Source organism: Grampus griseus (assembly GCF_964374135.1).
Source record: "Grampus griseus genome assembly, chromosome: 3".
NCBI lineage: Eukaryota > Metazoa > Chordata > Mammalia > Artiodactyla > Delphinidae > Grampus > Grampus griseus.
In genome coordinates, this window is record NC_139019.1 from 167,947,018 (window position 1) to 167,959,076 (window position 12,059).

At 57.9% G+C, this 12,059-nt stretch overlaps 1 protein-coding gene across 1 annotated transcript in view; it reads left to right on the plus strand.

The window, feature by feature from the left end:
• Positions 1–1,806: 1,806 nt before the first annotated feature.
• The window catches only part of MLLT1 (MLLT1 super elongation complex subunit), a 64,552-nt gene continuing 54,299 nt past the window's right edge, over positions 1,807–12,059 (plus strand). The window contains exons 1-2 of the mRNA XM_082650899.1: positions 1,807–1,855; positions 11,505–11,685. Coding sequence (XP_082507025.1) covers positions 1,844–1,855; positions 11,505–11,685 — 193 coding nt within the window. The 5' untranslated portion in view covers positions 1,807–1,843. The remainder of the gene's footprint in view (positions 1,856–11,504; positions 11,686–12,059) is intronic.

Consider the following 12,059-nt stretch of genomic DNA (forward strand, 5'->3'; position numbering starts at 1 on the left):
CTGATCTAGTCAGAGCTCCAGGGAGGTAGTTTTGAAAACCCCCAACAATTAAGAATCTCATCTAAGGATAGTTTCCAGATGAGTAAGAGGGAGGAGGCTGAGTTCCTGAAGCTTTTCTTTGAAACAACTGTAGCTTAAAGGTTCTTCACTGCCTGCTTCCTTCAGAGACAAATTTCTGCACTACCCCACCCCCAGCTGGCCACACACCCAGTTTCTGATTCCATAAATCAAGAGAAACCATAAATTGCATTTGTAACAAAGTTCCCAGAGATGCTGAACCTCCTGGTTCAAGGACCACTTAGAACCACTGATCCACTTACATTCAGTTACAGGATTAAAAAAAAAAAAAAGTTAAAGTTGTACCCACATTAAAGGTGCTGCTGGGACTTCGCTGGCGGAGCAGTGGTTAAGACTCCGTGCTTCCACTGCCGGCAGCACGGGCTCGGAGAACTAAGATCCCACATGCCACGCGCGGCCACAGAAAAACAAAACAAAACAAAAACAATAAATAAATAAACAAAATAGATGATGATTAGGTATAATTATGAAGAATATCTAAAAAAAAAAAAGTTGTTGCATATTTTCTCAGCATGACCTCCACCCTCCCCTCTCCCCCCACGAACCAGCTCGCCCTGCCCTAGATTAAAAAGTACGGTGTTACTATGTATTATGACAGTGATCTGGCCCTCTTCAGAGTTTTTGTTTGGACTTACTTCTATCCCAAAATAACTGATTTTCCGGCGCTGTTCTTCAGCGCAAAGCACAGGCCACACCACCTAATGAATACTTGCCTGACACTTAAATGAGAAGTGGAGGGGGGAAAATAGCCAAACAAACAAAAAACCCTGATTTCTATTTATAAGAAGGGATTTAAAATAACTGCACATCGTAGGTAGAAGTCCTAAGGTCCAAGAGACAAGTGGCTTACAGGATCCTGAAAAAGATGGGGCCATATGTTTACATTCGATATAAACAGTTTACAAGTCGCGGTATATTATCATGGGTAAATGAAAAAACGGTTTTTGGAGGGATTAGCATGATAAATCTCGTGGATAAAATGAGAACTTCTCGGTTATGTTAATGCAGCAGATTTTAGATTTGTATCATTCAGATTACCACGTACTAGCATCACACCGTGATGGTCCCCATTCTACAGACGCAAACTGAGATTCAGGGTAAGAAGGGAGTTGACCATGATACAGTTCCAGGATTGGAAAATTAATCTGCAGTTCCAGAGCCCAGGTCTCATTCCATCACACAGCAGCAACACGTGGCCAGGAAACAAAAGTGTCCCTGGGGATTCCTCCCTACCGGGGAGGTTGGGGCCCGGGGGAGGCTCAGCCCCGGGAAGCTCCGGTCACTGGGCAGCGGCCCCTGGGGCCACAGTGCGCAGGCGCGGCGCTCCCGTCCCGCCTCCGCCCCCGCCCCCCTCCACGTGCGGCGCACACCTCGCGCTCCCCTCTGCGGGGCTCGCCTCGCGCCTCCCTCCCTCCCTCCTCCCGCCCCTCCGGTCCGGGCCTCCCATTGGCTGCGGTCTTCGTCCCTCCGACCGCAGCCCGGCAGGCCCCCGCCAGGCCGGAAGTCCCGCCCCACAAGTCGCCGTCCGCGTCGTCGACTGGGCTAGGCAGCTGTCAGTCCGGGCAGCGGGCCCGAGTCGGCGGTGGGGGCCCGCAGTCGGTGCGCGACCCGGGTTGGCGGTGGTTTCCGGTTCCGCGGGGCTGGCGGGCGGGCGGGCGGCCGGGAGAGGCGGCGGCGGCGCCTGACAGACAATGAGGGCGGCGCGGCGGCGCTGAGCGGCGGCGGCGAGCGACGCGGGGCCCGGGGGCGGGGCGGGGAGCCAGCCATGGACAATCAGGTGAGGAGCGGCCGCGCCGCCGCAGCGCGGCCCGCGCCGCCCGCCCGGCCCCCTCCCTCCTTCCCTCCCTCCCTCCCTTACCCGCCCGCCCGGCCGGGCCCGACCCTCCTCGGTCCCGGCCTCCCCGCTCCCGCTCGGCGCCCGCCCGCCCAGCTTTGTGCGCGCCCGCAGCTCCCCGGGCCTTTATGTGGGGCGGGGGCGCCCATCCCCCATCCGCCACCCCCGCCGGGTCAGAGCGCCGCGGACCCCCCTGGGAACCCCGGTCCCCCGCTGCTCAGAGTCCCCTGGGAAGCCCCTCGGAACCCCGGTCTGGCCCAGATCCCCGTGAGACACCCCCCGTGATCTCCACTTCAGCCCAGAACGCTCTGGGACGCTCCTCGGGACCCCGGCCTGGCCCACATCCCCCTGGGACGCCCCTTGTGACCCCAGTCCGACCCAGCGCCCCCTGGGACATCCCTCGGGATCCCGGCACAGTCCTGAGTCCCCGCAGCCCCCCCGGCCCCTTAGATTCCTCTGATCCGGCCTGTACCCCCTTTCCTGTCTGAATCCAGGGCCAGTCGGTGTCTCCTGCCTCCTCTGGCCCCTTGGCCCTGAATCCTCTCAAACTCCCGGCATTAAACCTTTGCTGGGGTTTGAGTTCCCCACAACTCCTGGGGCCTTGGTCTGCAGCCTCCTCCTTCCTCGAACCCAGGCTCACGCTGACCTCTCTCCCCTCTGGTCCTGCCCTTGCCTCAGCCTGAGCATCTGTTCCTCCTCAAACCCTGGTAGGGTCCCGGGTCTTTTCCCACCAGGACCCAGGCCTGCATTGAGTGGCCCCCTTTTTTGGACCTGGGCTTTCTTCTTCAGATGCCTTTGACCCACTCTGCTGCTCAGCCCCCTCTGCTTTCAGGCCCTGATCACTCTCCCATGGACCGCAGGGCCCCAAGGGTCTGTCTCTTCACCTTCAGACCCTCTTTGACCAGGTCCAGGGACCATTTCTGCTCGGACCTGGAGCCTCCACGCCCTTCAGACACCAGATGCCTCACTCCCCTCAGTTCGGGCCCTCTTTGCCCCTGTGACTCTGATTTACGCTTCCCCACGTTGTCCCCCAGTCCAGGTCTCCTCTCTCTGGTTCCTGTAACCATAGTCATCCTCCCTGCAGAGACCTGCAGTCTCTCCTGAACCCATGTGTCTCTCTCCTTACGTTCAGGGTCGCCCACTTCCTCCCAGCATCCCCTAGTCTGATGCCGTGACTTTGACCCACTACCCTCTCCCCCTAGCACACCCCATTTTCCCTGCCTTCCCCAGCATCTTGGAGCCGCCACCGAGAGCCTTGCTGCAAACCTAGGGTGTTCCCCAGCCTCCCTAAACTCTCCCCACGGCCCCTTTCCCTTCTATCTGGAAACCCTGAGCCAGTCCTGGCGAACCCAAGGCTGTTCTCCTCTTCAGTACCCAAGCCCCTTACCCCTCCCCAAGCCCTGGACCATTGCGACCCCCGACATAGGATCATTTATTTCTTCACCCTCCCCTGCTGCCCCTGCCTTCCAGGGGCTCGAAGCCAGGAGAGGCAGTGTGGGGGCAGTGGGGCTGGCAGCTGAAATCCCCGCTGTTAGTCAGGGCAGGTTGGGGCATCCCTGGCTGCCGGCGCCACTCAGGCAGCTCTGGCTCGTAAGGTGCTGTGTGGCCGTGGGGTTTCAGGGTTGGGGGGTGGGAGACCTCCCCCCCGCCCATCCCAGCCGCCTGGTGGCGCAGGATCACTGAGGCCTGTGCTTGGGGGCACCCTCTCACTGCGATTTCCTTTCAGCCTTGGTGTTGTACCTCTTTCTTGAGAAGTAGGGAATAGTTCATGACAGCTGAATGGGGGATTTCTGCAGAGTGGTGTGAGTTCATTTCCCTTGAAGGGACAGAGCTCGTTGCCTCCGATCTGTATTGAGTTAAGAAACAAAACAAAATAAACCTTCAGTGTCCACTTTCAAGGAAGCTGGCCCCTGGGGAAGTCTTGCTGGGCACCCTGTGGGCGTAGAGCATGGCTCCCGCCCCTCACCCCACCCGCCGGGCCTCCCGGGGAAACATCTCAGGCCCAGCTGTGTCCATTCCCCTTGTGATATGTGGCGCCCTGGCTGGTTGGGTGGCTGTCATCTGTATGAGCGGAGCGGTGAGAAGGGGCGGCGTTCTGGGTCGGTGACAGAGGGAGACAGCCGTCCTGCTGGGGGTGCAGGGAGCAGGCGAGCACCCTGGGCCAAAGAGAGGTACCTCGCCACTGCCCAGCGCGGCAGCAGCTAGCACTCGGTGGCTATTTAAACTTAAAAGTACGAGAACGAAAAAGTCAGTTCCTCAGTTGCACCACCCACATTTTAAGTGCCCAGGAACCACCACTCCTGAGGTGCCGGCCACCTCATTGGGTAGCACGAAGAGGCGACCTTTCCATCAGGGCAGAAGGTTCCACTCGACAGCGCTGGTCTGGATCCTTGCACACGTATCGACAAGTGAAACCGGTCCCAGAGGAAAGCTTGAGCCACCCAGGCGTCTGACTCTTCATCCCCGGCTGTGTTCTCATGCAAATTTGGGAGAGGCCCAGGAGCTCTGTCCCTTCCTTAGGGGGCAGCAGCCCCTGGGGAGGCAGGAGAGAAGGGGCGGGGGAGACGCTGTGAATCCAGCAGAGTCAGCCTTCTCTGTCTCCCCCACGATGCCCCAAACCTGTGAATGCCTCAGTGTGATGGGAAACAACAGGGCTTCCCCCGCTCGCCCAGGCCCGCTTGCTCTGGGAGACTGGTTCTCTTGACCTTCCTGTTGTGTTTTCTAGAACTTCCAGGCCCAGCTGAGAAGGGGGATTCTGCATTTGGCTCTGGCTCCCGGGAAAATGTCATTCTGGTACCCTTTGCCTTGACCACACCCCCACCTGTTTGATCCCTTGACCTGTAGCCTGTACTTACACGTCTGTCGTCTGCGGGATTTGTATTTTTTTTTAGGGGGGACATGGTGATGTATTTTGGGGGGCAGGTCTTTGCTCACGCAGGGGTCATGGCTGGGAGCCATGTGATTTATCTCCAAGGATGGTGGGGAAGGAATGGGCGTGGTTACAGACTGAGCAGCTGCTGAAAAGATGGAAAGGAGGCTGGGAAGGGAGCCTCAGGGGGCGGGGGGTTGCCTAGGGAGCTAGAAGTGGTATCAGCGTCTGGGGAGTCCTGTTCCCCAAAGGACCAGGGAGTCCTCCCTTCACAAAAGCATTGGGCCTGGCTGCGAGGTGGGCGGCCGACCCGCTGAGCCACATGGTTGAACTGACGCTGACTCTTCATCTCCAAAGTTTGGATTTGAGAACAGCTGCCTGTGACCATACTCCGCTGTTGCAGAAGGGAGGTTTGTTTCTCACGGGGAAGGCCCATTTCACGGATGTGCAAACGCAGGCCCAGGACAGCCCTGCAAGGAGTCGAGGCCTGGTGGGATGTTTAGGGGGAGCGCTCGCTCTTCCCCCAGACCTTGCATAGAGAACCTCAGGACTGTGCAGAGTGCTAATGAGAGGGTGATGGGGTCCTCCCCCACCTGGCTCTGAAGCTGTCACAGCAGGTCGATGCCAGGTTTTAAAGTTGTGAAGCATGTTGTAAAGTGCTTGAGAGCGGGGACCAGAGTTCTGCTCCCCTTTGGGTCCCTCGTAGTTTGTAATGCGAAGATTTGCACTTAGCTTCGCCAACTGTTGGTTAAATAAAAGTGACTAGGAATCACTGCCTTTGTCACCAGGCCCACCTGGCCTGGTGACAGATGCCTTTATTGGGCTTGTTCGTGTTCAAAATCTCCCAAGACTGCTCTCTGGAGAACTCTGGGGATGGCCGACGCATCATCTACATGTCTGTGTGCGTTTCCTACATATTTAATGCATATCCTGTCCCAGGCCTCCCTGGTGGGCTGGTAGGGGTGAGGCTTCCCAGCAGCCTGACAGCCCTAAAGATCGTGGGTGTATCTGCACACCCTCACGGTCTGCACACTTACCTTAGAGAGTTTCCAGAGGCACATTCATTGAGCCCCTTCTTGTCCCTTTGTCATTAACCTGGTGCCCTGGGTCAGAGAATTGAGGCCGGATGGAGCCCTAAGAGAGTGTAGGGGCAGCCACCAGCCCCCGTGGGCCGGGCATTAGAGGGCCAGGGCCTCCTGCGGCTGTCCTGAGAGGTCCCAGCCTCCGGTCAGGCAGTCTCCACTTGAGAGGATTGTCTCAGAGGGACGGCTGTCCTCTCCCTGTCTTGTGCTCTGATTCAGTGGCTGCTCCCGGGAGCCCCCCGCTGGGTCTAGAGGGAGAAAGTTCTGTGAAGAGCGCTTATTTCGGGCTTGTGTGGCTGCCGCTCTGTGGGCCCAGCCCCTGTCCCCCTTTGTGGGTGTGTGGACCACGTTGCCAGTGACCCTGCTGGGTGTCATCAGACTTGGCAAAATCGTCCCAGGCTGATCAGGGAAAAGACCCCTGGGTGCTTCCTCCTCCTGGGAGGGGAGGGGATTGCGCATCTGAGGGAATTAGCTGCAGTAGCCAGACTCCAGGCCTAATTAGGCCACTTGGTAAAGTGGGAATTCCCGGGGTGGGGGGACGGCGGGGGGGGGGCATCTGGTAAAGAGAATTCCCACCAGAAGATCCGGGGAAATCTTACAGATACACTTGTTGAAGACCTGTCTCCTGGGGCCGGGCTGAGGGCAGGGTTCGAGGGATGTGGGAAGGATCCCGGGAAGCGAGGGCTGTGAGGCCAGCAGGGCTGTTGACACCAGGCTGGCTCTGTCTCTGCTGGGTGGGGCTTCCCCTTCCACACCTGCAGGGGTCTGTGCTGGCTGATGCGTCTGCCTGGCTCGCAGGACTTAGGATTCTGGCCCTTGGGTTCCAAGTGCCCGCCGCCAGTTGGCCTGGAGCGAGGGCAGTGCCCAGTGGAGGCCCTCAGCCCAAGCTTAACTGTCCCTAGATGGCCCTGGGAGCCCTCGTGCCACTCCATCTCATCTCAGGTCTTAGGGACGATTTCCCAGAGGTAGAATAGTTAACTCTTTCTGGAGCAGCCTGGAAAGTGCCCCTTTGTTCTGGGCTTTTGTGGGGGCAGTGGGTGGCGAAGTGGCCCTCAAGATGCTGGGACGTGGCAGTGACCAAGGCCGGGCCCTCCCTCTGGAGGCTCTGCAAGGGGCCTCCCAGCAGCCGCGGGGCAGGTGAGGGACGTCACTCCAGGCAGCGCGGGCTTTTTTTTTTTTTTTTTAATTTATTAGTTTTTCTTTTTTCATTTTGTTTTTGGCTGCATTGGGTCTTCGTTGTTGCACACGGGCTTCCTCTAGTTGCGGTGAGCAGGGGGGCTACTCTTCAGTTCGGTGTGTGGGCTTCTCATTGCGGTGGCTTCTCTCGTTGCGGAGTACGGGCTATAGGTGCATGGGCTTCAATAGTTGTGGCACACGGTCTCGGTAGTTGTGGCTCTCGGGCTCTAGAGCCCAGGCTCAGTAGTTGTGGCGCACGGGCTTAGTTGCTCCGTGGCATGTGGGACCCTCCTGGACCAGGGCTTGAACCCGTGTCCCCTGCATTGGCAGGCGGACTCTTAACCACTGCGCCACCAGGGAAGTCCAGCTCGGGCTTATTAATCCAGCCAACAGTGAGCCTCTCCAGCAGGCACCCTTCCTGGAGAAGCAGCTGACTGATCTGCTTCAGTTCTCTAGTTCTGCTGGACAGGGAAGGAGTCCAGGTGGAGTAAGGAAGGAGGGGGCAGAGCCTGCAGAGGTGGAATTGTCGGAGGTGGAATTACCGTGACTCACCGAGTCGGAGTAGTTGGCCAGGGCTCAGCTTTACTTGCCTCCGCTTCGGTGTAGCTTGAGTGTCCTACGGAATCAATGATTTATTTTCTAATATAGTGTCCCCAAATCTGTGATATTCCACCATCTTTACTTCTTAGAAGGTTCCAGCATTCAGGGGAGACTTCTCCTGTGTGCACTGGCGTATGCAGTCATTGGCACCTGGGGTCTGGGGGTGTCGGGACTGAGCTGGCGCTGGCCCCTGAGGCAGAGATGCCGCCTGGGCGGAGCTTTGGGCACGGCCCGCCGGCTGCAAAGATTACCCATCGCGCTTCAGAACCTTCCTGTTTACTTTGGCCTCTGGAGCGTCTTTTTGGCGCTTCCATTTTCCCCCTCGGATGGAACTGTGGTCTTCCCTTCTTTCACAATCACTGCTCTGCCGGGCTTGCTCATGTGCCCTGGGTAGGAACCCCACGTGATGAGAAATGCCGGGAAGGCAGCTGGGGTTGGAGCAGGGTTGTTAATCTCCGGATTGGTGAACAGCAGAATCTGAGGGGGCATCTCATCACCTAGGAGTTAACTCTGAAAGTATTGATACCAGAAGCCATTCAACAGTGTCCTGTTGTCATTGTGATTATGTGGATCTGGTTTCCCATAATCCAGGGATTGTCTCCCGACTCCTCAGTGTGAAAACAGGTCAGAGAGAAAGGCAGAGTTTGTTACACACCCGTAAGTGTACGGGGCGATTATGGCCTATTTGGGATCATGTAAATATTGTTGGGGGTTGTTTATCTTGAACGTTGTCCATAAGCAGCGTTCTGCGGATAGAAGCTTGTGGTTGATTCGAGCATGACTTGTTTATCCAGACGTCCAGGCCTTTTCTCCAGCTGTCAGGGGGGTATTTCCCCCCAAATGTCCCCAACCCCCCACCCCCGCTCCACCCACCCGGGCTCCATGGGCATCATCACAGCCACCCAGCTGCCCGGTCGCCTGTCTCTCCTTCTGCATCCGCCCTTGGGTCCTCCCAGTTCTCCTGTTTCAGGCTTCTTTTCCAGCCACTCCCTCTGGTTGCCTCCCAGCAGGCTTGTTGTTGTTGGTCTGTCTGTCCTTTTTGCCTTCAGCCCAGACTGTGTACACAGTTGCTGGGGTGCTTTATCACTTAGATGCTGTTTCCTCCAATCCGTCACCTGCGTACGGTTGGCTGTCATTTCTCTAGTGTGGAATCTAAATGCTCCATCCGGATCCCCACCCCTCCCCCGAGTGGACCGGTCCCGGGGCTCTCTGCTCTTTTCCCAAGCAGCCCCACGGGGACTGTCGTCCTGTGCCGGCGGGGTGGGGGGCTCCTGCCCTGTTTTTACAGTTGTCTCGCTAAGTACCCACTGCCTCCCGCCAGTCCATGCGTCCGGGCCACCCTGTCCTTATCTGTCACCTTGGCCCTTCCCTCTTGGAACCAACGCACCACTTAGAACTCACTGATCTAGGAAGCCTCTCTGGTTTAATCCAGTGTTGATGCCTCGTGCAGCGTGATTCCAGGATAGAGGTTAAAAGGACGGGTGGGATGTGGCCCTGGGGGAGACAGCAGTGAACAGTCAGGAGCAGGGTCGGGATGAAGTGGCACAGCGGAGTTGGTTGTACACAGACTGCTGTGGAGACCAGGGTCTGGTTGGTTTCCGGTGTGGATCTATCAGAAGAGGCTCTGGAGAGAGTAGCACTTGAGCCAGGGCTTAAGGGACAAGTGGAATTCCAATCAGAGAGAAGTGAGTTAGGGCGCCCCCGGCTGCGGGCCGGAAGGAGCAGAGGTGGATGGGAGTGGACGTTCCCGGTATGTTTGGGGATGGCTGGTGTCTGACTGAGTTGGGATGCAGGATGTGTGCGTTTTCCTGTGCTTCCTCGGTTCTCAGCCTCTAAGGCCTGGCCAGAACTTAGCAGCATCTTCTTTGTGCACGAGCATGTGTGTGTGCACGTACAGGGGATTGCAGCGCGGGAAACTTGCACGGCTCTGTGACATACTCTCTGATCTTGGGTGAAAGCATGGTAAACGAGGAATACCCCAGACTTGAGGAAGCACAGGTGTGAGATGGGAGGTATGCTGAGGCCTGCGGACTCGATTCTGACCGAGAGCGGCGGGCCATGCTTTCCCGGCAGTGACCGAGCAGCGAGGGGTGGAAGAGTGGGGAGTACGCCGGTGGTGGGTCTGAACAGGGTTTTGGAACCCAGAGAAGAGGCAGGTCCTGGAGGGACTGTGGCCCCAGGGGTGCCTGGGGTCCGGTGGTGAGAAAGAGAGTGCAGAGGGAGGTTTCTGGTCTGGGCCTGGGCTGTTGAGCCCGACAGGGGAGTTTCCTTCCGGATGCGTGGGATCCAGGCCACTGGCCCGCTTGTCCCTCGTTATCTCAGTACTTAGGAGCAAGTGTCCACTTGGCCTCTGCTTTCTTTGTAACGTTCTTGATTTTGATACTAGGTGTCAGACTGTATCTCTGTGAAGTCCAGAGAGGGTTTTAACAGGCCAGAGCAGATGTGTACAGTGGGTCCCTGTCGGCGGTTTCAGCTGGCCTCACTGGTGCAAGTTCTACGAAGGGTTGGGGCTGCCTGCTTAGTGTGTGTGTGTGGCGGGGGGCCGGCACGAGCTGCTTCCTGTCTCAGGTGAGTGGCCAACATATGTGTGAGGAGGGCAGCCCGAGGCCGCGGACCCACCTGCACCTGTCCCCAGCTGGCTTCACACTTGCCCCCCATTCTCACTGTGAACCGCTGTTCTGCTTTGAAAACAAAGCCAGCGTTTGTGCAGGTGACTCAGGTGACCCCAGGGGTCTCTGTTTTCCAGGAGGCACTCTGTGGGATGGTGGAGAATGAAAATGCTTTAATCAAGGACGGCAGGATGGCACACTGGCCAAGGGAGTGGCCTTTGGGTGACACACACACACCTGGGCCTGAATCTCCCTACAACTCAGGCGCCTCGTGTGTGCCACTCAACAGCTCACTCTTGGAGCCTTGGTTGCCTCATTCGTAGAACGAGGTACAGTCTGCCCTCCGGATCCGTGGGTTCTGCATCCGCACATTCAATCAGTTGTGGATCGAAAATATTCGGGAAAACGATTCCCGAAAGTGCCAGTAAGCAACCCTTGAATTTGCTGTGCCCCAGCAACTATTTACATAGCACTTACATGTGGTTACAACTATTTACCTAGCATTTACGTTGTACGAGGTATTATAGGTAACCTAGAGATGATTTAAAGTATGCAGGAGGATATCCGTAGGTTACATGTAAGTGCTAAGCCTTTTTACCTAAGGGACTTGAACATCCGTGGATTTTGGTATCCTCGGGTCCGGGAAGCGATCCCGCATGGGTACTGAGGGGCGACTGCAGTGGCACCACGGGTCACGCTGCTGTTTTCCAGGAGATCTTGGTGAGGGTTGCTACTCCGGGCAGGGAGCCATTTGCAGTGAGCCAGTGCAAGAGGAGAGCAGGCAGACTGCTAGCAAGATGATGTCTGATCATGGAGACTGCTGAGAAGACTGTGTCATAAAGAGCCATGGGGTGGTGGTGGGTGCTTTCAGGTTGGGTGGTCAGGGAGGGCTTCTCTGAGGAGGTGACAGTCAAGCCGAGACCTCGGTGACAGGATGGAGCCAGCCGTGGGGAGGCCTGGGGGAGAGCATCCGAGGCAGTGGGAACCACAGGTGCCAAGGCCCTGGGGCAGGGTGGGGAGGAGGCGCGGGGGGGGGGGCCCCGTTGGCCTCCTGGGGAGCGAAGGTATGCACAGCCGTCCGGGCCCCGCCCACCTGAGCACGTGTAGGCTCCTGCTCCTGTGAACGCGCTGCCCCTTCGCAGACTCCCTTCACTTACGAGCTCTGTAGGCCGCGGGGGGCCAGGGGGAGGGCACGGCCTGCAGCACCCTGCCCTGGGCTCTGCGTTGACCCTGTGCCCGCCTCTCTCTCCCTGCAGTGCACTGTCCAGGTCAAGTTAGAGCTGGGACATCGTGCCCAACTACGCAAGAAGCCCACCACGGAGGGCTTCACGCATGACTGGATGGTGTTTGTCCGCGGCCCTGAGCAGTGTGAGATCCAGCACTTCGTGGAGAAGGTGGTCTTCCGGCTGCACGACAGCTTCCCCAAGCCCAAGCGTGGTGAGTGTCCCCACCCTGGCCGCCTGCCCTCTCCCTGGGGAGCAGGTGGCCTGTACCCCGCAGCCCGAGGTGAGAGCTCGCCCTCCACACAGGGCCTCCACCATCCCTTCTGCTTCTCCCTTGGCCGCGGACTTGGCTGTAGGGAAAACCCAGCGGAGGTGGTGACAGCATCTTGTGTCATCACTTAGACTCAGGCTCTGAGAAGCTTCCAGAGAATGTAGCCCTGTGGTTGAGGGTGGGAAGGGCGACTTACACCCCCTGGTGAGTAAGCAGGAAGCTGCTTACTGGGCCCACGTTGGAGGAGAGATGCCCTTTAGAGAGCCCGTGGTATGTGGGGCAAAAGCAGAAAAGGCTTGCGTTTCGCCGCCGCCTCC